Below are 25381 nucleotides of genomic sequence, written 5' to 3'. Positions count from 1 at the left end.
AGGCAGACTCCTGCTCCATCGTGCCAGCTCACAAAGCTCCTGCAGTCTGAGCCCCTTTGGGCTGACATTTTTTCATGTTTGCTTTGGGGATGCATGTTTTAGCACCCCTGGATGCTGCTTTCACATCTGGGCTGCTGTCTCCAGGCAGAGAGGGCCCCGTGCTGACAAAGGTGGGCAAGCTGAACTTCTGTGGGTTCCTTTTGATTAGACTTAGTGGTGCCGAGTTCACTCAGGATGATGCTGCACAAGCAGTATCCAGGTGTGATGCGGTGCTGACACCAAATGCTAAGCACTGACAAGGGAACACAAAGAGGTTACAGCAAGGAGCTCCATTTCCCCCCCTCCACCAGATTTACATGTAAAACCATGGCTTATATTGCCATTAGCAAAACCCGACAGAATAATCACGTCTCAATTCCTCTTGGCTTGTGTCTATGTTACTGAAGTGTCTCTTCCAGTCGTCCTTTCTTCTTTTCTGTGGACAGGGTGTTTCCTTCTACAAGCATTTCGCTCCCACCCTGGCACCTAGAACTGCACCCCATTGTCACATGTCATTGTTTTGGAAATGACAGATGCTCTCTCGCTCCTCACAGGAATGAAGGAGGAATGAGCTCCTGTCAGATCTGCCTATTCCCTTTAAAACTAACACTTCCCTCCACGGTTGTTGAAGTGCCTTTTCTTTTCATGATGCATTTGGATATTTTGGAACCCTATAGGACAGACCTGAAAATATGCATTAGGTGATAAATCCTTGTTCCATTCCGGATGTCTTTATTATAAATAACTGAAAAATAAATAATGCATTATTTTCTTGGCACACAGATCGAGAGGAAAATTTTAAGTGCTGCGCTAAAGAAACTGAATTGAGAACACGGAAGTCCTAGCAAGCATCTGTGAGATTAATAATTCTCAAATGAGGTGCTGATACCAAGGGCTCAAGTAGAAAGCAAATGTTTTGAGATCGATGAGGGAAACAAATGTACAAAAGTGCTTGACACAATGGATGGATGGATGGATTGTGGTAAGAGTAGTATGAGCCCCCAATAAAATGATTTAAAAAATAATTCTCAAACAAGAGCTCCACTTTAGTGGATCATCCCCCTCCCACCATGATGCCCCCATCCCTCCCTGCAGAAACAGTATGGCTCATCAGAGGAGGTCACATGACACTTATTCCAAGGAAAGGGGGTTACTTGATGGTGTTTCTAGAGGATCTAAATACTTAGGAATAGTTGTGTATTTAGCCAGATATGATGGGGGGCCCTTATTTGCAGGGTGCAAGAGTTAAAGCCATGCCGGGCTAACTGAAAGACCCACCAGCCACTCGGAAGGGAAAAGATGAGGCAGTTTTCTTCTAGAAAGACTGACAGTTTTGGAAACAATATGAAGCCCTGCTACTCTGTCCTTAAGAGTTGTGATGGGCTGGAAGGCAGCGGTTTCTGTTTGTTGTTTGTTTTATCCGTGAAGTTTCAGCAGTGTCACTGTGGGCCAGTTGAAGCTCTGGTTTTGTTACATGTGGAATGACAAGGCCACTCCCCATCTTGAGATATTGCCCGGCTTGATGCCTGAAGATGAAGGGGCCACCCCTCTCAAAATGTGCTGTGTCCTCTGGCACCAGTGTGGATTTTAGTGAGTTGCTCCATTTTTAAAAGATAAACTATTTATTCCTACCAGCAAACCCTGGACACACTGTACCTAAGACGCATGCAAGCAGGTGATCTCCTATGTGGCCCCTCTCAGAATGGGAATGTTGAGTACTAGGTGTGGAAGGAGGAAATGAAGCAGACCACTTCAGGACTTCCAGAGAGCGAAGATATGTAGGCTTTTCGGAGTTTTAAAGAAAAACCGAGTGTTATGTCCACAAACCTCCACCTGTCCATGGGATGTCATCAGCTTGAACCAGGGAAGAAACAGATTGTGTAGTTTCGGTGTGGGATGTGCCAGCTCATACACAAAGGAAGATAACTAAAATTAACTTCGGTATTTACCTAGACTGACTGATTTCCAAGTTCTCTTCCACTCTGTAGGACCCTGGGTCCTTGCACCATTTTTTTTTTTTTTGTTTTTTTCAAATCTTCACCTGACTGAGACTGAAGATTCCATTCTGTGTGGGGGTAAGTCATGCCTAGATTCTCCAGAGAAAGTGGTTGAAAATATACAGTGGTGACTGGCCTGCATGAGTTATGAAGGTGTTTGTGGGCAGTGTGAAGTCGTAACCACTACAGGACTAACTTAAAAGGCTGGTGAAAGGTTAAGCCCACCCAGAGGTGACTGGGGGGAAAGGAACAGTGGTCTGCTTCCGAGAGGCTGGTCTTGAGAAACCTTTGGGGCAAGTTCTAATCTGTACTGATGGGGTCACCATGAGCCAACATGGACCCAGTGGCGATGGGCTTTGGGTTTGGGGTCTTGGTTTTGAAAGGTGAGCTCCTTTACAGTGGAGGAGGTGGGGTAAAAGGTACATCGTGTCAAGGAGTCCATGTAGAAAGCCAATGTTTGGAAACTTTGTGGTAGCAAGTGTGCTTGACATAAATGAACTATGGAATGATATGTTGCATGTATTAAATCCCAGTTAATGATGAATTTAAAAAGACTGGGACGACTCCCAGAGACCATCAATCCAAGCAAAGTCAGCTTCCATGCTTTTCAGAGTCCTGATTTATTTTCTCCGGTTGATAGCTCTATTCGCTGTGGGTGGGCATAGTCTCCTTATTTGCACAGTTTATGCAAGAAATAGGGCCAGCGATGAGACAAAGCTACTAGTCAGTCAGCTGTTCCATTTTATCCAGGTCTCTTGTCTGGATCACTGACAACCTGATACTTACACCACATCAGGGTAAGCTTTGGGATTATGAATAAGTAAATAAGTAACTGTCCTTTTCGGTCAGTCAACTTGTCTCTTCACTTATGTGGAGGAGAGCACATTGGTGACTCCTGTTCACCTCTGGAAGGGGGTCATGGGAAATTTCTTTAAACCTTCCATGTCCCTGAATCGTTTGGTTCTTGCCAGGTCTGCATCGGATGATGAGTGACAGAGTGTATCTTTCCAAAGACAGAACTGCCAAGATGACAAAAAGACAATGCAGACAGTATTTATTGGGTAGCTGTGGTTTTTCACGTATGTGTTGGCCATGCTGGGCTGCATACATTCATAGAACATGTTTGTGTATGTATGGAGTGTCAATATGTGTATGTCTGGGCCAACAAGACATGTTGTAAAATAAAAATTCAGTCTCCTCTCTCTCCGGTACTATTATTTTGTGCTTGTGATCTGTTGTTAGATGTATTGTGAATTTTGCTTTACTCTATACTTAAAAAGAAAGTAAGGTTGCGTGTTTGCTTTTTAACGTGTAATGTCTTAGTATCCTTCAAGACCTGTTATAGTGTGGAATAACAGTTACATGTGTCCCAGAGACCGAGGGACGCTTTGTTGACTAATGACACATGGAAACCGGGCACAAGGCGCTCCATTTTCAGATATTAGTATTGATAGCGTTCACGCCGACTGCCCTTACCTTTAAGGTTTTAGTATCACCTTTTCATTGCTCTGATCATTCTAACGGTTGGTCTAGGACAGGCTTGTGCCAGAATCTTCTAATAGTTAATGCAGGAAAAGAGAAATGGGACATAGCAGCTGCTATGTGTTTATAAGCAATCTATGTCTTAGAGTAAAGGGTAAGCAATAGCAGTAATGCAAAATATTTTACTACCTAGAATAATAGCATGCAATTTTCTTTTTCAAATGTCCTCCTAAGTTCTTTCTTCAAAGTAACAGCATGGCATCTGGGCATTTGTGCAGAGATTTCAAGAATCTTCCAGAATGTCCTTAGTGTTAGGCTGACCAAAAGAATTTAATGAAAGGGGAGAGATCCTGGCTGAAAGCTTACTGCACATTTACTGAGAAATAAACCTTTCTTTGGGAAATTAAATTTATGTGACATTTTACATCAGCCTTGTTTGTTCTTCACCTTGGGAAAATTTCAAAGGTGTTAAGAGGTTTTAGTTTGTGCAGATTTTGTGCTATTATTGCTCTTGTTTCTGAAGAGGTTAAATTCCTACTCCTTTTGTTGTCCCTCTTTTTCAGACGTCATCCTACACATTCTAAATCCTTTTTAAACGTAAAAGGGGCAAGTGTTTTCATCCTGGGGCAGGCATGTGGCTTTGATTTATACAGTAAGACCTGTAAGATCCAGAACTCGATGGGACTGCCTTATTTTCCCAGCTCTTGGAAGTGTTCCACTGATAGCATACAGTCATGTAGGTGTGTGTGTCAGAGACAAGAGAAGGGAAGAGAAGAGAGAGAGAGATAGGAGCCCTGGCGGTGGCGTAGTAGTTATGCATCGGGCTGCTAATTCCAAGGCCATCCGTTTGCCTGCCACCCCACAGGAGAAAGATGGGACTTTTACTCCTTCAAAGAGTTGGCTATTTCTGTCTCATCTTAGGGGTTGGTGTGAAGTTTGCATGGACTCCGTGGCAGTGAATTTGAGTTTGGTGTGGATTTGACTTTGGTGTGATATATGTATTTGGTGTGATATTTGTGTCACATGGAATATATGGAAAATATCCAAGTTTTCCTTCTTTGATAGATGTCTGTCCTGCATAGGTTTTTACTTTTATACTTTTTGGCACAATGCTGAAGTTCACTAGTATCACCATGTATGACATGCAAGGGATACATGTGCAGAACTGTGACCAAGCAAACAAGAATGGACAGTGTACGTGAGAAGCATTTCAGCTGTCAGATTCAATAAACCTTCCTTAACTATTTTAAACCCTTTGAGTGAAGGGTTAAAGGCTTTGTTTTCAACAATGGATACACTTTTGTTTTATGACATTAGTTGCTCATGATGGGCTTCCAAAAGTTTGTGGAATAATAAATTTTCATTTTTTCCACTTCTTTCACGAGTTTCTAAAACCTTCTGGTATTCTTGATTGCGTTCTATATTAAAAAATACCTATACCAAATTTGGGATCAGATTAGTCATCCCTTATGTTAATTTTTAGTAGAAGTATTGTGAGGAAAGTGACTAAAAAATGACCCTCCCAACTTGCTAATAGAATTCAGTTTAATTTCCCATTTTAGATATCCCCTGAGAACAAAGTCACTGTTGCCTCTAGAATTTCAATGAAATCTTGATCTTTCTTCCCCCAGATGACACCACAAGGATTAGTCTATGTAACACACACATTCAATTAAGACACACCCGTCATGGTCGTGTTGGTGATGATGTAAGACAGGCTGTGCGGTGCCTCATAGTGTGAATTCCCTGTCTTCTTCTCACACATATTCACAATACAAAAGGGTACATTTTTTCCAACCCTAAAGGGTTCTGGTACTGCCATGCATTAGGCTTTGGATTGCTAACTGCCTGGTATCGAACCAACCAACCTCTCTCGAGAGAAATAGGAAGCTGTCTGCTCAGCTAATTGTTTGTAGTTTCAGAAACCTTCCATTATATCGTTATTAGTTGGAGTCAATTAAATAGCAGTAGGTTTGGTTGTTGTAATGTAAGATAAAGAAATCAATGTAAGATAAGGAAATAAAAAATTTAATGTAATATGGCTATTATTTTCCTCATTTAGCTGTTCCCAGTACTGATTAATTTCATTTAATTTGTTTCCTGAATAATTTCCACTAAACCTAAAGCTCACTGCCATTGGGTGGAATCTGAATGGTACTGACTGCGTAAGACGGAATCGAAGTGTCGCTTTGGGTTTCTGAGATTTGAAAACTTTATGAGAACAGGCAGCCTCATCTTTCCCCTTTGGAGCAGCTGATGAGTTTGAACCACCAACCCTGTGGTTAGCACATCACTATGGCATCAGGGCTCCTATAAAACAAACTGACTGCCATTTGCGTCGATCATGTTTTATGCTCACCTTATAGGACAGAGTAGAATTGTCCCTGTGAGTTTCTTAGACTCTATTTATAGGAGCTTAAAGCCTCATCTTTCTCCAGAAAAGGAGTGGGTGGTTTTGAACTGCTGACCGTTCAGTTTATATCCTAACACATAACCATTTTGGCACCAGGGCTTCACCCATGGCTCCTTTAGGAACTTTGGTTTTATGGTTTTGTATAGATAGGCGCCACACTCTCCCTCTGAGCTTCCACTGTGGTGCATGCTATTTGGCCAGCGTACTTATTAGTGAAATACTTCAGCAACTATGCTTGTTATAAGTGATTTGGGATCTTTGGGGAAATGGAGGAAATTGGAGCAGATTAAGAAGAAATAGGCACGGAAGAGTCAGTCTGGTGTGGTGAACAGAAAGCTGGAGAAGGGTTGGTTTGCTGGCACTGTTTCCTTAGCAAAGAGAACAATTTTAATCAGTTACAAAAATATTTGTGATCCATATGCTTCTCTCTGCACATTCCCATATGCCCATATTCTCTTTTATCTTGGTGGATGATGACTTTATGATTCAGGCATGCAAGAATACCTCCCTGGCTTTAGAGAGCTCGGTGCTATTTCAAAATGTGTCCTGATAATTGAACACATGCACACACACACACGCACATCTCCAGGCTGACTGTGCTTGCTTGAGTTGGTTATGTACAGTGTGAATTCCAGTTTATTTTTCCCCTTACTTGTTGGAAAGGATTATATCTTGTATCCTCCTACTGAGCCTAGAATAATTCATCTAGGGCTTAGCTATGCAAACCACCTTGCCTGTCACCTGTTGGAGTTTTTTATGCCACTGTGCGAATAAGAGAGGAAGAAAAAGGAAGCAAGGGATGTGGAGGTGGTTGAGAACTTCACTCTCACTGAGGAAATAAAAGGAGACAAAAATCCAGAAAGCATTTAGAGATATTATATATTACTGGAACCTATTCTAGAACCGCATTTCCTAATTCTATGGGCTGGTAATTCCCATAGATCCTATGTCAAGGCCTCATGGCTTCTGTTTCATATCCTATGTTATTCATTGTATCCATAGTGAATCTGCTCAAAATTAATTGACTGTTGATGAGCAATCTAGGTTTGTCCTAACGGCATGTTTGCTTACTCATCATAGCTCTGTCATGTGTGCCAGCCAAGAAATATATTTTAAAGGGCTTTTAAAATATTTACAATATGAATAAAGCCCCAGATGATTGGTCATATATGTGATCCTATCTTCAGCAGTTGTTTTCTTCTTGTACAGCAAATGGCTTTGTAACCCAATATGCTGTTAATATAGCTGCAGTAAGAATCCTCGAACCAGCTGTGATCATTTAAATTTGGAGGTTGTGGGAGAGGGTGTCATGGAGGGGAGCCCAGAGCATGCCAACCCTCACCTATGTAAGCGGGATGCATTTAGTGTTGTCATAGCTGGGTCCGTTACCCCTGGCTGGGTTCTGAGGTTGTGCACCCACATGGAGTTGTAGGAAGGGAGGAAGAGCCCGCTAGGTTTTGGCAATCGTTATTAGGAACCCGTCTCTGTGTTTGCCCTCACGCTGCCTTCGCCACTGCTTCTGGAGGAGTTGTGTGAAAAAGAAAGTGCGCATGAGAGCATGCATCGTTTTCAACAGGCTCAAAGTTTGCAAATCTGTCGAATCCCTCTGACAGTGCATCTCTGCTGTCAAACAGAATGCCCAGCTGGCACAGGCAATCCTGAAGGGGTGGGAGGGCTATGGGAGAGACCTCGTTCACCGCAACCACAAGGAGACTAGGAATTCTTCTTCCTGAACCGTGAGTGACTGGGAAAGCGCTTTCTCATTCAGGCCACGAAGAAAGTTTTCCTCTCCCTTTTTTATCTTTTCACTTTCGTGGATCGTGCCTTATTCAATCAATGTCCTTAACTATACTTCATTATGACAACCTTCAAAAGAAAAAACGGAGCCATAAAAACCACCTTCAAGCATATCATATTCATCTATAATTAAGACAAAAGCTTTGGATTAAAAAAACAAAACAAAAGAAACAACGGAGGCAAGACTTTTGCTCAGAGGTGAACTTGAATCTCATTGAGGCAAACACACAAGCTTGTTGTTTTTTTTTTTAATACAAAGTGCGAGATTTCACTAAAAAAGGTTAAAATTGAAGTGAGTAATCTTCGGCGCATAATGCAATTGTTAATTTTAGCTCCCTGCGTGGGTGCCGCTGTGACTTCAGCAGCCGGCTGTAGCCTTCATTAGAGAAGAAGCAGGCAGCTTGAGACAGGTGGAGCTGGCGCACGCTGTGAACGTGATTTGCTGGAAGCTGGTCATTAAGTGTCAGGAATCCAGTCTTATTTATTTCATTCTTCACCCGGCCACGATCACCGCAATCATTGTCATTTACTTTTCATCTTTCTTCAGGTTGACGAGGATGTGTCACACTGTGTGAGGGCATCGCGTGGAGATGGGCATTCCGCACCGTTAATGGGGACATGGGACTCCGGCTGCCTCTGATCACTGGTGTGGACTTCCCTGCTGTAGAGACACAGAAGCCGTCCCTGAGCTGTCTGGACCCACCGCGGGAATTCGGCAAAGAAGGTAAAGGGCTTGTTGTCTGTCTGCCACCTACCTTCTCTGTGGTTCTCGTATATGGATACGAGTGGGTTTGGAGGCTTGAAAGAGTCAATGTAGAATGTAGCCGAGGCAGGGTCTGTATTAGACGCCCAATCGGTATAGAGTTTGGGAAATTAAAGCTCAGTTTGCTCACTGCATTGTAAACCTGGTTGTGATCTGCTATTTATTGAAATGCTCTAATAAAAAATTATTAACAGAGGGTAACAGAAGTCCCATCTGCTCCCCCCACTCCCACCCCGTGCACTGAGAAGCAAGCTGTTTACCATTGGGAAATGTGACTTTTTATTTTGCTATCTACACACACGCCATGTACTGCTGAAATAAAAAGGGAAATATTAGGATCTTCTGGAATGACATATCTTAAAACCTCACCAAACCTAAAAGTGCCTCTGACTAGGGCATTCCTATATTACAATCGTGCCCGATAGAAAAACTTTTCGTTTGAAATTCCCATAATCCTTTTCCAAATGAGCGTGGATTTGTGTGTGTGTGTGTGTGTGTGTGTGTGTGTGTGTGTGTGAAAGGTATCATTCGATACCATCTGTTCCGTCACGGTAGATTTTAGCAAAATCGCAACGATAAAAAATTGCTGGGTTCTGTATTTTTCTCATGCCTCCTGTTTCCAGTTGGAAATAAAGTAACTGAATTTGTACATGGTAATTAAACACCCCCAAAGAAAGTATCAAAACACTGATTTGTCTAATAATAATTACCATTGTCGTCTCTGAGGACAGGACAGCCATGGCTTGGGGTTTTTTTGTGAAAGAATTGACTTAAGAATCTAGTTTCTTTTCTTTAGTTCTCTTTCTCTCTCCCTCTTCTATTCTCTTTCTGACCCCCCTCCTCGCCTGCTCCCCAAACATCTTAAAAAAAGTAAATGCTAAATTATTCATGAACACATCACTGATAGCACATCAGAGGGTGAGGTGTCAGGCTTTCGACGAAGGTAGGGAAAGACACAGAATAATAGCAGGCTTTAACTTGGAAGAGCCATTTCCAGGAGTTTGTGTAGCGGTCTATGGTGAGCCCCAGAGTAGGGCAGTCACTTGTGATGGCTTCATTTTAGCTGCCTGACAAAGGCTCCCTTCTGCAGGACCGGGAGGCACCAGCTTCTGACAGGAGCTGGGGACACGGCTTCTGCTTTTAATAACGCAGCTGTCAGTGTGAAGTCTGAAAACGTTGACCCTGAGAGGTTTATTGCCAAATGTGGAGCCCATTTTTATACGGAATTATTACCTCCCCAATTGATTTTTGCCCCTTGTAGAATTCACTGCCTTCTTAAAGTGTGTCTGTGGTTGAACCTTGGGAATCGTTTTTGAGTGATCGGAGAGAAGCAGCAGGACACTGATGCCACTTCTTGACTCAGAAGTCAAGGATCATTGGCTCAGGAGTGGGAGGAAGCGACTCTTCTTGTAGTGGTGTGTGTAGGGGGGGTGGGGGGGTTGGTTAGGGTTGAAAGTCTCCTCCTTGTGAGATTTGTTGGCCCACTTTCTGGCAAGGTGTATTTGTGTGTGTGTGTGTGTGTGTGTGTGTGTGTGTGTGTTGGGGATGTGGATGGGTTGCCATGTCAGCCTCTTGTGTGTGCCTTCAGTACTTAGTTTTATTGTTGTCTCCCTTCCAATAAAACTGGCAGGAATGCCTGCATTGCTCACTTGGCTTTGAAACCTTGGCAGAGGGGGGTGGGGGGGAGTGGCAGACGGCTGGGCAGGATTAGTAGCTCAAGGATATTAGTCAACATTGTAAACTCACCACCAATTGTATTTTTTTGCATCTTGACCTTTCAGGGCATCTCATCTTGTTATTTTAATTTGTGTCTGGGAGCATGTCTGAGCAAAGTGACCTGCCTCCGACTATCATGGAGGAAGGCGAAGGTGGAACTGAACAGGAGCCGGCCACTCCGGAGAATGGCATAGTTAAATCAGAGAGTCTGGATGAAGAGGAAAAACAGGAACTTCAGGTGAGCCGAACCTGACCTTGTCCTGATTCTCACACATCTTGGGTGCACGTTGTTCCTTCCTAGAATACATTGTAACCTTTCTGCTTTGTCTCTTTCTTCTCTTTCTTTGAATGAATGAATCATTCAAGGAATAGGAAAACCTTGAATTGAATCTCTTTCCCCCAATTATTGTTCAACTTTTGATATACTGCTGCTTCTTATCCCCTGAGTGCTCTGGTCCCTAAGATGGTTTTAGGAAATGAAAACTTTCCAAAGAAATTATTTAATGTCAGAATAGGCAAACGGCTTTCCAGTACTGCTTTGCACCCCACACATTTTCAAACAGAGATTTGCTATTCCATGGGAAAACCGGAAGACTCAATCATGGTAGAGGAGGAAAAGTCAAAACACATGAGCTTCTTCACCCTTCGTGGGCATTGTTCAGTTTGGATCTCCTTAGCTAGCAATTCATGGCAAAGAGAGAGATGAGAAGGGGGCAGAAAAGATTGAGTGTGATTGATAGGGATTGAAAAAGTAATATGCCACAGTAGGAGACAAAGAGATTGGTTAGAAAGCAGACAAATTATGCTCACCAATAGCTTGTAAGTATTGCACATGATCAAATAATGATCAATGTTATCAAGGTGGAATTTCTCCACTACCCAAAGCTGCTGTACAGGGAGAGAGCCCAAGTTTCAATGGTCAAGTTTTGGAAAGCTGAGGAAGGAGGAGGTTATAATGTCTCCCAGTCACCATTGTTTAGTTTTTAACTCTAGAAGACACCTTTAACATCTCTCTCTTTTTCCTTCTCTCTTTGTTTTGTTTTTTTTTCTGGTGGTTGTTGGCATTCCATTTGTTTGTGTTATTTTGTTTTCTTTTATAACACACAGAGGCGACTTGCAGCTCAGAACCAAGAGAGAAGAAAATCCAAGGTAAGGTTTTCGGGAAATTCTTTGTAGATCTAGTATCGTGGTGGATTTCACATCACAATTAACAAGGGCTTGCCAGCAATTCAGATGGCTGTGCACAGAGATTGGGGTGCACCCCGGATATTTTGTGCTATCTACTTCTATCGGGGTTTTGTTCAAGTGTGCGTTCATCCTGGCTCTGTGTGCTGTTTAAATTAGAACATGTGGGATGGCATGGCTGCCGGTGTAAACATTTAATCCCATTTTCACATCTGGAGATTGGCAGTGCTTGACCAAAGAGATTGGCTGTGACACGATTCTATTTAAATAAAACTTAAGGGTAAATAAAACAAATCCCCAAATGAACTCTGAACTTGAAGCAAACGTGGTGTTATAACAAATTCTTCCTCCTTCCAAGCATCTTTTCAGTCAAATTCTATTCAGACTTAGTTTGAGGAGACATTCCTCGGGAGAGGGAGGGATTTGGTGAAAGTGGTCACCGGTGTGCCCTCAACACAGGTTCTGATTGCGATGGGCACTGTGCTCACAGTGTGCCCTGCTGCATGCAGATTCGCTCCTCTCCGCTCCACCCCCAGCAGCACCAGAGCCCCGATGCCTGGTGGGTCCGGTGGACAGCCCTGGGCAGCTGACTGGGCACTCCTTTTTCAAATGTGCTTTGAACATTCCCTGTGAACTTGAAGGTATGCTGTTAGACTGAGAACGTCTTCTGTTTGTTTTCTTTATTTCCCTTTCTCTGCCCTTGTCTTTTGCCCTCCCAGTCAGGAGCAGGGAAAGGTAAACTGACTCGCAGTCTCGCTGTCTGTGAGGAATCGGCAAGACCAGGAGGAGACAGTCTTCAGGACCAGGTACCGCCCCTGTTTTACCATTGGCTGCATGGGAGGAGCCACGTTGGTGTGCATGTGTGTTAGTTTGGTTCCGACAGTGCTCTGGGGGAGAGGAAGAACAAGTTGTTGAAGACGAGAATTAGTTTCCTGGCTTCGTCCTCTGTTTACAAGAAGTTCTAAAACAGTGTTACCGTGTGTCACAGAGTATGACGTTTGCTTTTTTTCCAGACCCTCTGAAAACTGCAAATGGAAAGGCGTTCAAAAGAATTTAGATTAAAATTTAAATAAAATGTAAGCACAGCAGTGCGGTATGTCCTCAAAGGCTCTCCTCTGATAAGGCTGCACCAAATATAGTCCCAAGTATCGCGTCTCCCGCCTGAGTGGAGACGACTTACCTCCCAGACCCCCAAGATGCACTTGCCTATAGGAAACACAACTCTTGGCTCTTAGGAGACTTAAGAAAATAGTCAATGAGGTACATTGAACTTGGACAGAGCACTCTTATGGCCTTTGGTGGAGATTTCTCAATTCCTGCAAAAATTGTCTAGAAGACAATCTGAACTGATGGTGGATTTTGTATGATTGATATATCGCTGTGTATCCTCATCCGCAGTGTTGCTCCTTTACAGCAAGATGACTAGCTCTAAAAATTCAAATTCCAACAAAACCCATCCATGGCAAAACGGGAAACTTCACATCGCATTTATTGTTGGTTTGCCTTGTAGGAATCATATTAGCTTTTATATATAAAAAAAATCTTGCTGCTGAAATGTCCTTTCCTTTATCAGAGGCTGTGAGCAGTCTAGGTAACAGCAAGATGATTTCTCTGAGCCCAGGGGAGGGAACACTGATTAATATATCATTAGTTTTGTTTTGTTCTTCTCTTTTTGCTTTAATTGAAATACCCCCAAAGTCCCCTCATGAAGACAGAGAGCATTGAAAGCACTTTCTTTAAAAGGACCAAAAATAAACTCTTTCTAGATTTTTCCTAAGAGTGTGCTTTTATTTTTTATTTGTTGGTTGTTGTTATTTTTTCCCCACTTGCCTCATTTTCTTAACATGCCACTCATGTCAAAAGGCACAGCCAGGCTTTCAGTTGGCCATCACTATCTTTCCACCACAAGCTTTATTCCACTGGGGCTCTGAGAAATGTGTGGCTTTTCTTCAGTATTTTATTTGTGCTTGTGTTTCTCATGGAGATTGAAAAGGAGAACAGTGTGAATCTCACAGTTTGTATCATGAAATGTTGATGGATGAGCTTGTAAAGGATGGCACACGATACATGCTAACTCTGCAGAATGACAGACCCCGGAGATGTAATGCCCTAGTTGCCCCTGCCACTCCCAATGCCAGGCAGAGGAGGGTGGCCTTTGGAGAAGTAATCTGCTTTGTGTCCCATTTGATAAGATGGCAGGGGGAAATGTATTTAAGAGATCATCTGTGTTTATAGTGCCCATCCTGGGTCTAAGTCTAATTTCTCCATTCAATTGGTGCAGAGAAATCAGATGCAAAAAGATGCGTTGGTCCTTCTGGCTGCAAGCTCAGAAAGCAAGCCTAGCTTTTGTCGGGGAGAATTAGAACATGACAGCTCCTCTTTGAACTGGCTGAGGGATGTTGGAAACAGGGCACTGATGGAAACTATCCAGACATGCAGATAAAGCAGGGGCTATGCTGCCTTCTTAGAGCGTAAGGGAGCAAACCTTTGCACTTACATGCAAAGCCTTCCTTAGGCACCACGGGCATTTGCACCAGGTGGGGAAACGGAGTACCAGAGAACACTGGCAGAAGTATACAGTGTATGGATTGTACTGCTTCCCCAATGTTTGTATAGTCACAGTATTTGGAGAACTGCCTTCATTTTCCTGTGTGGGAAAACCAAACCTCCTGCTACCTGTATTACTTGATCTCAGACCCAGACCGGATGGTTCCGTCTGTCCTTAAAGTTAAAGGAGCTTTGCTTTTCTAATGTTATACTATTTACCTTTTCCTTGTATTGCTGCAACTTGAAACTTTCTTTTTCTGTTGTTGGATATAAACTTATCCTGTACCAATGTATTTATTAACACTTGTATTTTATTATTGAGCATATCAATAAAAATATTGAAAAATAACAGATTGTTTTTTACCAACTCTATAGCACTTTTGTGTGTTCTTTTGATACCATTATGTATATTTGTGTGCAGAAAAGGTAGATCATTTCCAAGTATACTATTTGCCAACACATGCTATTAGCTTGTATGTGTTTATAGATGATGTTCTTTAGTGTCTCATCCTGCATTTATAATCTATGTCAAGCCTCATTGATTTTATGTTTACATTAACATAGGCGGGCTGGTAAAGTCAGTTTTGAAGAAGCAATGAGAACATTTTCATGGCTCTGGTACCCCAAATGTCCCCCCTTGATCACCCATCAAATTGATTCTACCCCCCTCCATGCCATGTCTTCAAAGGCAGGAATGTTCCAGCTGTTTCCTTTAAAAGTGGAGGCAAATCACAACCCTAGAACCCTACCAAGAAGCCATACAGGTGAAGGCTTCTCGATTCCAAATCATGTACTAAATAAGAGACCCTAGAGTCAAAGGACTCTCATCTATGTTGGTTCCCAGGATAAATATATGGAAGTCAGGAGATCCAGCCAAGATCAATATTTAGCATGAAAACCTATGGTGTTTCATCCACTGTATCACGTCTTCCCAACCTGGGTAACTTTTGACATTTCAGCCATCATTGTCACAATGGAGCCACATCTTAAAAAGAAACTTGGCTGTGTTTTATTGACGCTCACTCCATAGGCTGAGTTTAGTCGGAATCACTAAGAACCTCTGATCGACTATAACTTGAAGAGGAGCAGGCATCAATTTAGTCGCATGTAGAGGGAACCTTCGTTTAGTTTGCAGTGAGAGACATCATTAGTCATTGGGAATACATCCCCCCCCCATCATAAATTTTAATGTCACTCGTGAAAGAAAGCTTTCCTATCAAGTAAGCTCTTACATAAGAGCAGGTGGGACTGATATTGGCTCATTTGTCAAAGTTTCAATCATAGCTTATATTTTTTTCACAATTTTTTTTAAAAAAACCTCACCATGATTTGGCTCATTCTTCTTCAAAATAATGAACATTCTATCAACCAAATAGCTGCTATATCTTGGTGCATACAAAATGATTTTGATTTTCAGGACCCCAAACAAGCAACCAAAAACTATTATAAAAGCGGATACAACCCCAATATTTTAAATGGTCAATTTGGTATGGCTTTGTTCAAGAGAATTGTATACTTTGGATTGGAAAATATTATCCAGTAACAAAAATGAAAATATTAAATTCATTTTTTTCACTTATGGTGAACATAATTATATTTCTTTCCTGTTGACCCTATCTATATATCATGATGGTTCATTAATAGAATTTGTAAACAACTATGACATAATCCATATCTAGTATTCCTGCAATTATATAATTTGTCTTAGTTTGCAATATTAAAAATCATTGTTGGTGTAATTCCAAAATGAGCTTTTTATTGTAGGTTATCTCTTAAACCCTTTATTTGTGTCTGTTTTATCTGTAGTTATGATTCATAATATGTCTGTCTGTGTTTTTGTGCCAATTTCTCCTTATAAGGAATTAGAGCAAATAAATACAGACGCCTTGTTTTGTTTTTAGAGCAACACAGTGGCTATGATGAAAACTTATTGAAAAAGAATTTTTTCTAATGTTTAAAAATAAGCCCGCGGAGAAAATAAGCTGTGTGATCTACAGGCATTTAACATGCTTAAAGTAATATTCATGAGGCAAACTTTTAGTACTAGCCGATTCTCATGACCTCCCATTGACTTCTGAAGTTCAACTCTCCTTAAAGGGCAATTATTTTTCTGACAGGTTTAATTTTTTACAATTAAAAAAAAAGAAAAAGAGAAACCCTGCATCTGGCTTTCATTTTCCTCTCCTTAAAAACCGCCACCCCAAATGGAAACCAGGCAGAGATCATTAAATCTGGCCCTAAATGATTATATTTTTTCCCCCAACAGGAATCAATTCATTTACAGCTTTCCAGTTTTCCCAGCCTGCAAGAGGATGATAAATCTAGGAAAGATGACTCTGAGAAAGAAAAAGACAAGGATAAAAACAAAGATAAAACCTCTGAAAAGCCCAAGATCAGAATGTTATCAAAAGGTGAATGGGGAAATGTTTCCTTAACTTACTCCATTTGGGCACGTAGGCAGTCACAGAATGCGAGTATGCCCTAGAGCTCATGAGCGAATACCTAGTCACGTCCCCGCACGCTCCTCACCTGTAGCCCCATATGTGCAGGTATGTGTATGTGCACGTGCTCTCTTCCCAGTCACGCTGTCGTTTGTGGAGCCAGAGTTGGTTTTTGTTTTGTTTCGTTTCTTTTTTCCTTTCAGGATCACAGAGTTTTTGGATTTACACTTGGTTCTCCAGTGACAACCCCACACAATGGAGTGAATATAAATCTGCTCTTGATTCGGGTTTAATAGTTCAAATGACGGTGATTGATGTCTAGTGATGACACTCGGCTTTATAGCTTAACTCTCCTGCTTATCTTAAAAGACAAAAGAGGATGAGCAATTCTCAGCAGAAAGCTAGTGAGATCCCCAAAGCACGGTTGTAGATGTCAATGGGATGCATGATTAAGATCTTCATGGGGACAGATGCATTTGGCTTCAGCATCCACACTCTGGCTCATAAGGTCTCTCTCTTTTTAAATATACACATCAACTTCAATAAAAGCTTTGCCAGAAAAATAAAGCCAATCCTTCCGAAGTCTCAACCCAAAACTCAGTTCAGATAATAAGTTGTGGTTGACATATTAGTAAGTGTATAAAGAGAAAAGCAAAATTGAATTAGAGGTGGCCAGATGAGATACACAGGGATGAACAGGTCCCAGTAGGGTCCTTGTTTTGTTTGTTTGTTTTTAGTTGGTGCATTTGTTTGTTTTATTAACTGAGGCAGAATAGGGCATTTTGATTGGCAGGAATGACAATGACTTCTGTTAGTAGCTGCTGAACTCACCAACTTGTCACAGAGGGTCTTTAATAGTATCTACAGGAGGAGAGAGGTAAAGAGTCCTAAAACGGTTTCAGAAAGGACATTTTCCCCAGCATGAGAAGACTCAGACGACTTGGCAGTGTTTAGTGTCCTTTGTTTTATACGGGTGGCTATTTGGATATCCATTCTGTAGGGTGAGGCACATTTCCTCTGCCTTCTCAGTTTTAAGGGAGAGATGGGGAAGGTATTTCATAAATTTGAGAGAGCTTTCTGTGTGGGCTGGGAGCACCTGTCATGCGGAGGGTGTGCCTCTCGTGACTTGCAGTGCAGAGTGAACATGTGACATTTGGCTCCTCCCAGCCACCCTCACCCCTACCTTGACTGGACCCACTTCCTCACCTGTGAATCTCCTGGGTGTCCTCTATTCTCTCTCAAGGTCATTTTCACTCCCTGGTCATACTGCCACGTGCTAGTTTCAACCATGTAACTTTCATCTAAGAGTGACCTCAGCACGAGAGCAAGAGGAGACCTGGAAAAAGCCCCCTTGCTCGCCTCTTCCCCATCATGCCATCATCCCTGACCACGCCGTCCTGCTGTTTGTTTCAGATTGCAGCCAAGAGTATACGGATTCTACAGGCGTAGATTTACACGGGTTTCTGATTAATACGTTAAGGAATAACTCCAGGTAACATCTTAAAGAACCCGCTTATTTCACAAGGGTCAGTAAGAATCTTGGAATCAAAGTTGCTAATTTGAATATTCCCAGGCAGGCAGTTGTAAAATGTAGGTGCCTCCCTCCCATAGGCCTCCCCGTGCATGGCCTTTTTTTTTTTTTTTTTGCGTGCGCGTTTAGTGTTTACAGATAGTCTCAATTTCTGGGAAGGTCACCCAAGTGAATAAATTATAATGTCCCAGTCCCATATTCCTGGTCCCAAAAAGTTACCTACTAAGGGTAAAAAAGAAAAAAAATACTCCACTCGGTTCAGAATGATCAGTGTTAAAATAGTCCAGTTCTGTTTCAATGTAGTTAAATGTTCATCTACCGTCAATAACGGGTTTTGCGTTGCTCCTATTTATATGAACGCTACTGTTTATTTTATGTTTTCTAGGCCTAGTAGCTTGCATACCATAACTTTGGAACTATGGAAGTTCCAATATTATAAAAACTTACCAAATGGGAAAAAAATTCTCATCAGTGTAGCAAAATACTAAGGAAGTGGGCAGCACATTCCAGAGAAGTGTTAGCTCAGCTCTGTACTCACAGGGAGCACCTCGCTAAAGGAATTAAGGAGGCTTCGGGAGTGGGAAGGGCATAAGACACTTACTTATTTTAATATTTATTTTCCAGGGACAGGATGATACTCTTGAAAATGGAGCAGGAAATTATTGACTTCATTGGTGACAACAAGTACGTTTCCTTGCCATTCTGGTTAATTTCTAAGCTGTGCCTTGGTTTGGTATTTGAGCTTTATTACCTATTTAGGGATGGGGAAACCATTGTTTAATTGGCTTCTTGGTTTGGTTAATAGCAATGCTCTTGGAGTTAGGACTTGGATGCTGGAGAGAATTGTTACTTGGGCCATGTAAGCTCTTGCTTGTTACATTCCTGACAAAATAACTATAAACAGGGGGCCAGTGATTAGCATAAAGTAGCTGTAACATGAAGCGACCCTTTCCATTTTTATGATAGTTTTTTAATGGGCTCCAGCTGGCTGCAGTCAGTTAGGCCTGGAAATAATTGTGCTGCTTTCAGTGCAAACAGTGTCATGACCCTTCTCCAGATCAGACTCTGCAATCACGTATGGTGTCATGTCATTTGCCCCGTGCCCGACTCTGGGAATCATATTTCATCCGCTAGAAGAGACCACTTTCCAAGAGACATCAAGTTCTCTTTGGCAAGAGAAACATGCGAGTATGAAACAATGACACTTAATTGTAGCTTAATCAATAAATCTATAATATTTGGAAAATTGGTCTGGAAGTGAGGACATCAAGGGCTGCCAGAGATGAAATGGGCCCAGTGGGCGGGATGAAAATGAAGTGGATTTATGGAGGTACCTGTGAAACATAACACAGCACAGAAATTAACCCGCGACTGCATTTCTTCTTGAATTCGGTCACAGCAGCCATTATAAGAAATTCCCTCAGATGTCGTCATATCAGAGGATGCTTGTGCACAGGGTGGCAGCTTACTTTGGCCTGGACCACAATGTGGATCAAACAGGGAAATCTGTTATCATCAACAAGACCAGCAGCACCAGAATGTAAGCCCGCTTCTTGCGTTTATTTAGGATTTTCTTTTTCTCTTAGGAATTCACTTATGAGAACACAGTCTAAAAATCGATGCACATGGCAGTTAAAATGTGCCATACCCTTTATAAATTGCTCTCATTGCCAGTCACGCAGCATTTATCTGTCGGGGATTATCTGAGAACAGGGCAAGTTTATGAAATCCAGGCAATAAATTAGACTTGTGCCCTGATATTTGACATAGTTCTTGAACCATATGGTGGTGGCGGGGTGGTGGGGGGGAGGTGGCTTTTGCCCATCAGTAGCCCATGTCATGACATACAAAACCATGGGAAAATTTTTGTCACAATATCACTCAAGTTTAAACTATAAAACCTTACAAAATAACGGTGACACATAAAGGATAATTATCCTTTCATTTCGAGTTTTATGGTTTTAGACATCTATCTGACTGTCATTTGTAGAGTGAAAAACAACAACCAAAGCCCTGCACCCAGAGGCAGAAGTGCTCGCTTTGAGATGCAGCTCGTAGCAGTTGTGTGACTTGGAAAAAGAAAGCCATTTAGTCTTGGACCTCCAGGCTCTCCAATGGGAAAGTTTTGAGATAGATGACATCTCAAAGGAAAAAGTCAGTTTTGGTTTGTTTCCCCCTGAATATTGCTTGGTTTTTATCTTAATAGTATGTTTTCATTGTCATGAAACCACCGAAAGAGAACAGAGTAGTCGTTTGTTTTGTGGACACGTGGAGCTTTCTCTCTTGAACGCTGCATCTTTTACTACACTGCTAGCCGATTGCATAGCAAAATACATGGTACACTGAAAAACCCTCTGAAAAGTGTTCTCTTCGAACATTCGCGTATTGTAACTTCCTTCTTCGCATTGTGCCCTGTACATTGCATGGTCTTTAGGATTGCTGTTGTTTCTGGAGGGAGTTTTTTGTTACACTGTGCAGTCCAGTTAGGATTAGACGCTCTCTCGATGCAATGCTCACCAGAGGCTGGGACCAGTGGGGATAGAGGTGAGGCTTTCTCTACTCAATGCTCGATCTGTTCACAGTAGAGTGGGGTGAAGGTCATAGTTGGATGACAACAGGCCAGGAGCTCTGGTACCCAAATGTTTTTTTCTGGGACACTGAGCACTTCACGTTCTTGGGCACCAAATTACTTATTTATTTGCAGGACAGGATTGAGGAGCTAATGGTTAAGGACTCTTGGAACTTCAGTATTATTGGCTACTACAGTTGCCTTCTACTGCGCTAGCAAAATGCATTTTAAACTTATTGACTCCCTGCTTTATCTTTTTGGCATCCTGGTTTTGCTTACGGCTTTCAGTTAACACAAGGCAGGACACTGAGATTGCAAAATAGAATATCTTCTTTTGAAGTCCCTCCCTACCCCCTTTTATCTGTAAGACTATAGCCAACATGGAAAAAAACATAGATAAGTAGATTAAGTTTGCAATCATCTTGGTTGTTGGAACAGTCGATGGATTTCTAATTCACATTGTGTTGGTTTCCCTGCTGCTGCTGCTGCTGTGACTGGTTTGGTCAGGTGCCAGGGCATCTGTTCCAACTCCCAGAGACCCTGATGACAGTCAGAGTGCTGTCATGCTTGAGTCTATTGATGCAGACACTGTCATGATGAGCATGCTTGGTGAGAACAACTCCTTCTTAGATCATTATTGAAAAAGAAAAAAATGGACATTATCTAAAGACTCTTGGTAAACTTCCAGTCATGGCTCTAAGCTTACTTGGTCCAATATGGCAGCTTCTACCCATAGGTGACAATTTAAATTGTAGTTAAAGTCAATGTAAATGATGTTAACATCCCAAGTGTCATGTGCATGTGGTACATAACCATACGTAACATATTTCTATCACTGCAGAAAGCCCCTTTCTACATCCTTGATTCTCCCAAGCAAGTCCTCGACTATCACTAGGAGATACCGCTTGTCCTTTACCCCTTGTGTTTTCTGACTAATAGACAATATTACTAGATGTCCTCATTTCCAGAAGAGCATCCATTTTTGTTTTTGCTTTCTGGATATTTTCTCAAATAGGTCCCCAAATATGTGCCTAATGAAGGGTGGAAAGTGAGTGGGTAGAGAACACCACTTTAAGGCTTGGTGGCTATGGGATTCTAGGGCTCACTCTCGGCAGGCGTAGTTCCTTGCTCTTGGATTCCTCCCTGCAGCTGCCATTCCATGAGTCAGATCAGCCCAAACGAAACTACTGGTGGGGACCTGGCATGGATGCTGTAGACCTTTCATGAAGAATCACGCTCAATGGTATTCCAGCCTATTAAGTCATCCGAGTCTCTCTTTATTACATTTTGGAATATCTACCCCTTGAATAGGTCTTGTGCAGGATGACTGGTAGCTTCTAGAACAACAAGGAGAAACAAGTAGAACACAATTTAAGTGCCTTTCTCAAATAATAACAAGTCAAAATATTCAGGGTCTGAATGATGTTAACAGTTTTGGTAACGGAGGAATGTTGTTTTGGGCACAGGTATCTGTTTGACTTTAAAATGTCTATTGTCATGATATTTGAGTCAAAATTGAAAAAAGAACAGTGTGTTCAAATCTGCCTGCTTTGTGTGCTTAGATTGTCTGAAATTTAAAGAGTTATTTTATTCATGCAATTGACACAAGATGGTCATGGGAAATAAGTTAAAAAGTTTGGTTAGAAATATTATCAGGTAAAAATGCTTTCATTTACTTAAAGGTAGGAGTGTGATGGGGTTTCCTCAGTTGAGGGCTTATGTTTGGGGAATGACTTTGGCAGGCAGCTGTATAGTCCCCTTATGCAAATACATGTGAATGTATAGTTTTCAGTGATACTAAAGTTCAGCAGAGAAACTGCAAAATAGATATGTGGTTGGAGCACATAAACAATGAACCGTAGGGCAGAGGGAGGGAGAGCATTCTTGTCATTTTGGTGACAGTGGATTGGCATAGTAGGTATGCCTCTGATATATACATCATATCACCTCCATATTAGCTATGAATTATTTCTCAAGGTCACTGATTTCTAGATAGATATTTCAGGTAATTATAAGCATATGACTTGAAGTCATTGTTCTTTGTGTACAAACTATTTAATGAAATACAAAGTATTCAGATCATAACAATACACTGAGTATGTGTTTCACTCAATATCCTCAGACAAAAAGTATGTGACCTTCAATAACTGAAACAATTTGTCTTTTACATCTGATGAGAAACATTGAAAGAGAGGAAAAGATTAAAAATAAATGAATTGGCCTCAGTAAGGAACTCTCTAACCATTTGATAATTCATATTAAATTGTGTTTGCCTATTATTGCTGCAAGATTTTATAATGAGGGTATCCATTAAACATCAGTCTTGTGTTATTTTATTTTACCCTTCTTTTTCTTCCAGGATTATAAAGGGACACATGTCAATAATGTTAGTCTAGAAGATGAGCCTATTCATGGTGTTATTCTGAAATTACTGCTGTAAGCAACCTTATTGTCCAAATCCAGGGCTTTTTGCCATTTCCAAAAGTGCATCCGTGCAGTGAGGAATAAGCCAAGATGGAAAGATCTCTGAAGTAAATTCACTAGGCATTCCCTGCTAATACCTCAAAGGTTTCTGGGAAATTCGTGATTTACCTTTTGAAAGCAGAGACCGTATGTCCTTGAAAACGAAAAAAAAAAAAGCAAGCAAAATTCTTCAGGCATTTGAAGCATATTCCAGCACTGTAACTTAACAAGCACTCTATCTTCAGTGTGTTGACCTCAGCTCTGTAATGACACAGAAACAACTTAAGATTCCTGTCATCTGAGAGTCTTTGCACTGCTGATAGATGCTGATAAAATAACTTCAGAATCCCAATCGTCTTCAAACCTGCACATTTTAGTGCAATTCTTTGCGGATCCATCGCATAGACATAAAAGCTGTATGATTGAAGACATTCCATATCAAATGTCTGGGGGGAAATACCGGGCAAATTCAGGGGAGCGATCATCTTCCTGATTCACATGGACATTTAGGAGACTTTGAAGACCTGAACACACACCCAGTAGTGGGAAATGGTACACAGCAGGGGGCTGGCTAAAAAGCCATGGTAATAACCTCTACATGTACTGAACTGAGACTGCTGCATTTAATTCTCACAGAAACATAACAAAGGTCGTTCTCCAAATCTTCTTTCAATCTTACTGAAGAGGAAGTTTCCTCAGAGAGGATAAAAATTTTTCCCAAAGTCACGCTACTAGGAGGTGAGGTCAGGATTCTAATCTCAGTCCTCTGAACTCAGACCCAGGGGGTCTTTACAGCAGTGCTATGTCACGTACAGGCAGAGTTGGAAAGGCTGAGATGAGGTGGAATATGGACCGGTCGTAGAGGTGTTGGTGGGACTACATAAGATTGAAGAGGGGTCTTCAAACTTTGGAACCCAAGGATTGGTGCCAATGGCATCAGGTTTTACAAAGCGTTATCTGGCATGGCTCAGAAGGAAACATTCAAGAGGGAATACACAGGGTTAGAAAGACATGGCAGAGTATTCACCAGGGCCTGGGATGAGGGTTAAGACATCACTGACAAAAGGGAGACTAGGACATCAAAACCAGGTTCATGTGGCAGATATTCCAAGGAGGGCTTAGGACTTGAGTGAACAGATATACTTCAGAGTATCAGTAAAGGAAGTCATCTTGTTCTCTAACATGGTATCCTTGTTGGTTCTCTGAGTGAACTTGGGTAAAATCGGGTGAACCCGTGGCCTGCAACTTCCCAGTGGTTGAGGACACCAGATTAGGTGTGGCTGCCAAATAACCCCCCTGGCAATCTTGACTAAAAAGGAGAAAAGGTTCTATTTTACTCTAGTATTACAACTATTTATGTTGTGTTTATTCTCTATAATGATGATCTTTTGGATATTGAAGATGGATGTTAAAGTGGGGATGGTGCTTTGGAAAAAAAAACAACAAAAAAGAAATCAAGCATCGCAAATACATTCAGAATAGTTTGGTGCCCTGCAGTTGGTTCCAGCCCGCAGCTGCCTTCTGCACAACAGGACAAAGCACTGCGAGAACCTATGCCAGCCCCACAATCCTTCCTGCCTTTGAGTCTATTGTTGCAGCCAGTGTGACAAATGCATCTTGTTTAAGGATCTATCTTTATCTGAGTAGCTTTCCCCCTCTCTTTGTCTCTCCCTCTCTCTGATCTCTACTTTTTCCTTCTTTTGCTCAGCTTTCCTTTCTGTGTTTAGCACACAGCAGTGCTTTCTTCTGTCAGTAGACCTTTGTTTGTGTTCTTGTGACTTCCAGTTCCTCATTTGTACCCCAGAAGAAAGATACACACTTAGGTCGGAACCTTCAGAGTCTGAAGATCATCCACGTACAGCAGTGTTTTTCAGAGACCCAAATACATCCACAGGCAACGGAGGAGCCTCAAGTGGATGTGCATGCATTTGCATATGTCAGAGAACATGTTTAACTAGTTCCAGATAATTTTCATGTTAAAAGGTTGTCATCTCTTGAATAGGTTTTTTCTTTTGTCTTTCATATCCACCCACTGCCATTGCCTCAATTCCCCTGCTCACTCATGGGGTAGAGCAAAGAAAGAGAGTGATTTCCGGCTCACAAGCTGACACCTGAGAACAGTGGATCTTTGGCATTGGTTTGGGGGTTGCCCCTTCCTAGTCAGGTTCTCAGGGGCACACCCTATGCATTCATAAGAAGGGTGGGCCAGGGAATTTGTTTGGAGACATGAGTGAGGTTGCCTTCCCCTGGTTTATCCAGAAAGGATGGCTGACTAGGTTGTCCATCCACGGGCCCTGGTGGAGCAATGGGTTCAGTGGTAAAGCTGCCAGCTCTGTAAGAGAACGATGGGGCCATTTATCTCCTAAAGGTCTACAATCTACTCTGCCCTACTGTGTCTCTGTGACACTGTGAATGTGAATCAACTCAATGGCCATAGG

General features: G+C 41.9%; 1 protein-coding gene across 15 annotated transcripts in view; it reads left to right on the top strand.

Annotated features, from left to right (window-relative positions):
• Positions 1-10310: 10310 nt before the first annotated feature.
• ARPP21 (cAMP regulated phosphoprotein 21) overlaps positions 10311-25381 on the top strand; it is a 116030-nt gene continuing 100959 nt past the window's right edge. For 13 of the 15 annotated variants that reach the window (XM_075548931.1, XM_075548933.1, XM_075548929.1 and 10 more), the window contains exons 1-7: positions 10311-10445; positions 11315-11356; positions 12112-12198; positions 16206-16350; positions 17794-17872; positions 18536-18595; positions 19311-19451. In XM_075548931.1, coding sequence (XP_075405046.1) covers positions 10311-10445; positions 11315-11356; positions 12112-12198; positions 16206-16350; positions 17794-17872; positions 18536-18595; positions 19311-19451 — 689 coding nt within the window. The remainder of the gene's footprint in view (positions 10446-11314; positions 11357-12111; positions 12199-16205; positions 16351-17793; positions 17873-18535; positions 18596-19310; positions 19452-25381) is intronic. The other 2 variants (XM_075548930.1, XM_075548928.1) reach the window with 2 other exon arrangements.

This window comes from Tenrec ecaudatus, chromosome 4, assembly GCF_050624435.1.
Source record: "Tenrec ecaudatus isolate mTenEca1 chromosome 4, mTenEca1.hap1, whole genome shotgun sequence".
Lineage (NCBI taxonomy): Eukaryota > Metazoa > Chordata > Mammalia > Afrosoricida > Tenrecidae > Tenrec > Tenrec ecaudatus.
This window is presented reverse-complemented; position numbering and strand designations above follow the sequence as displayed.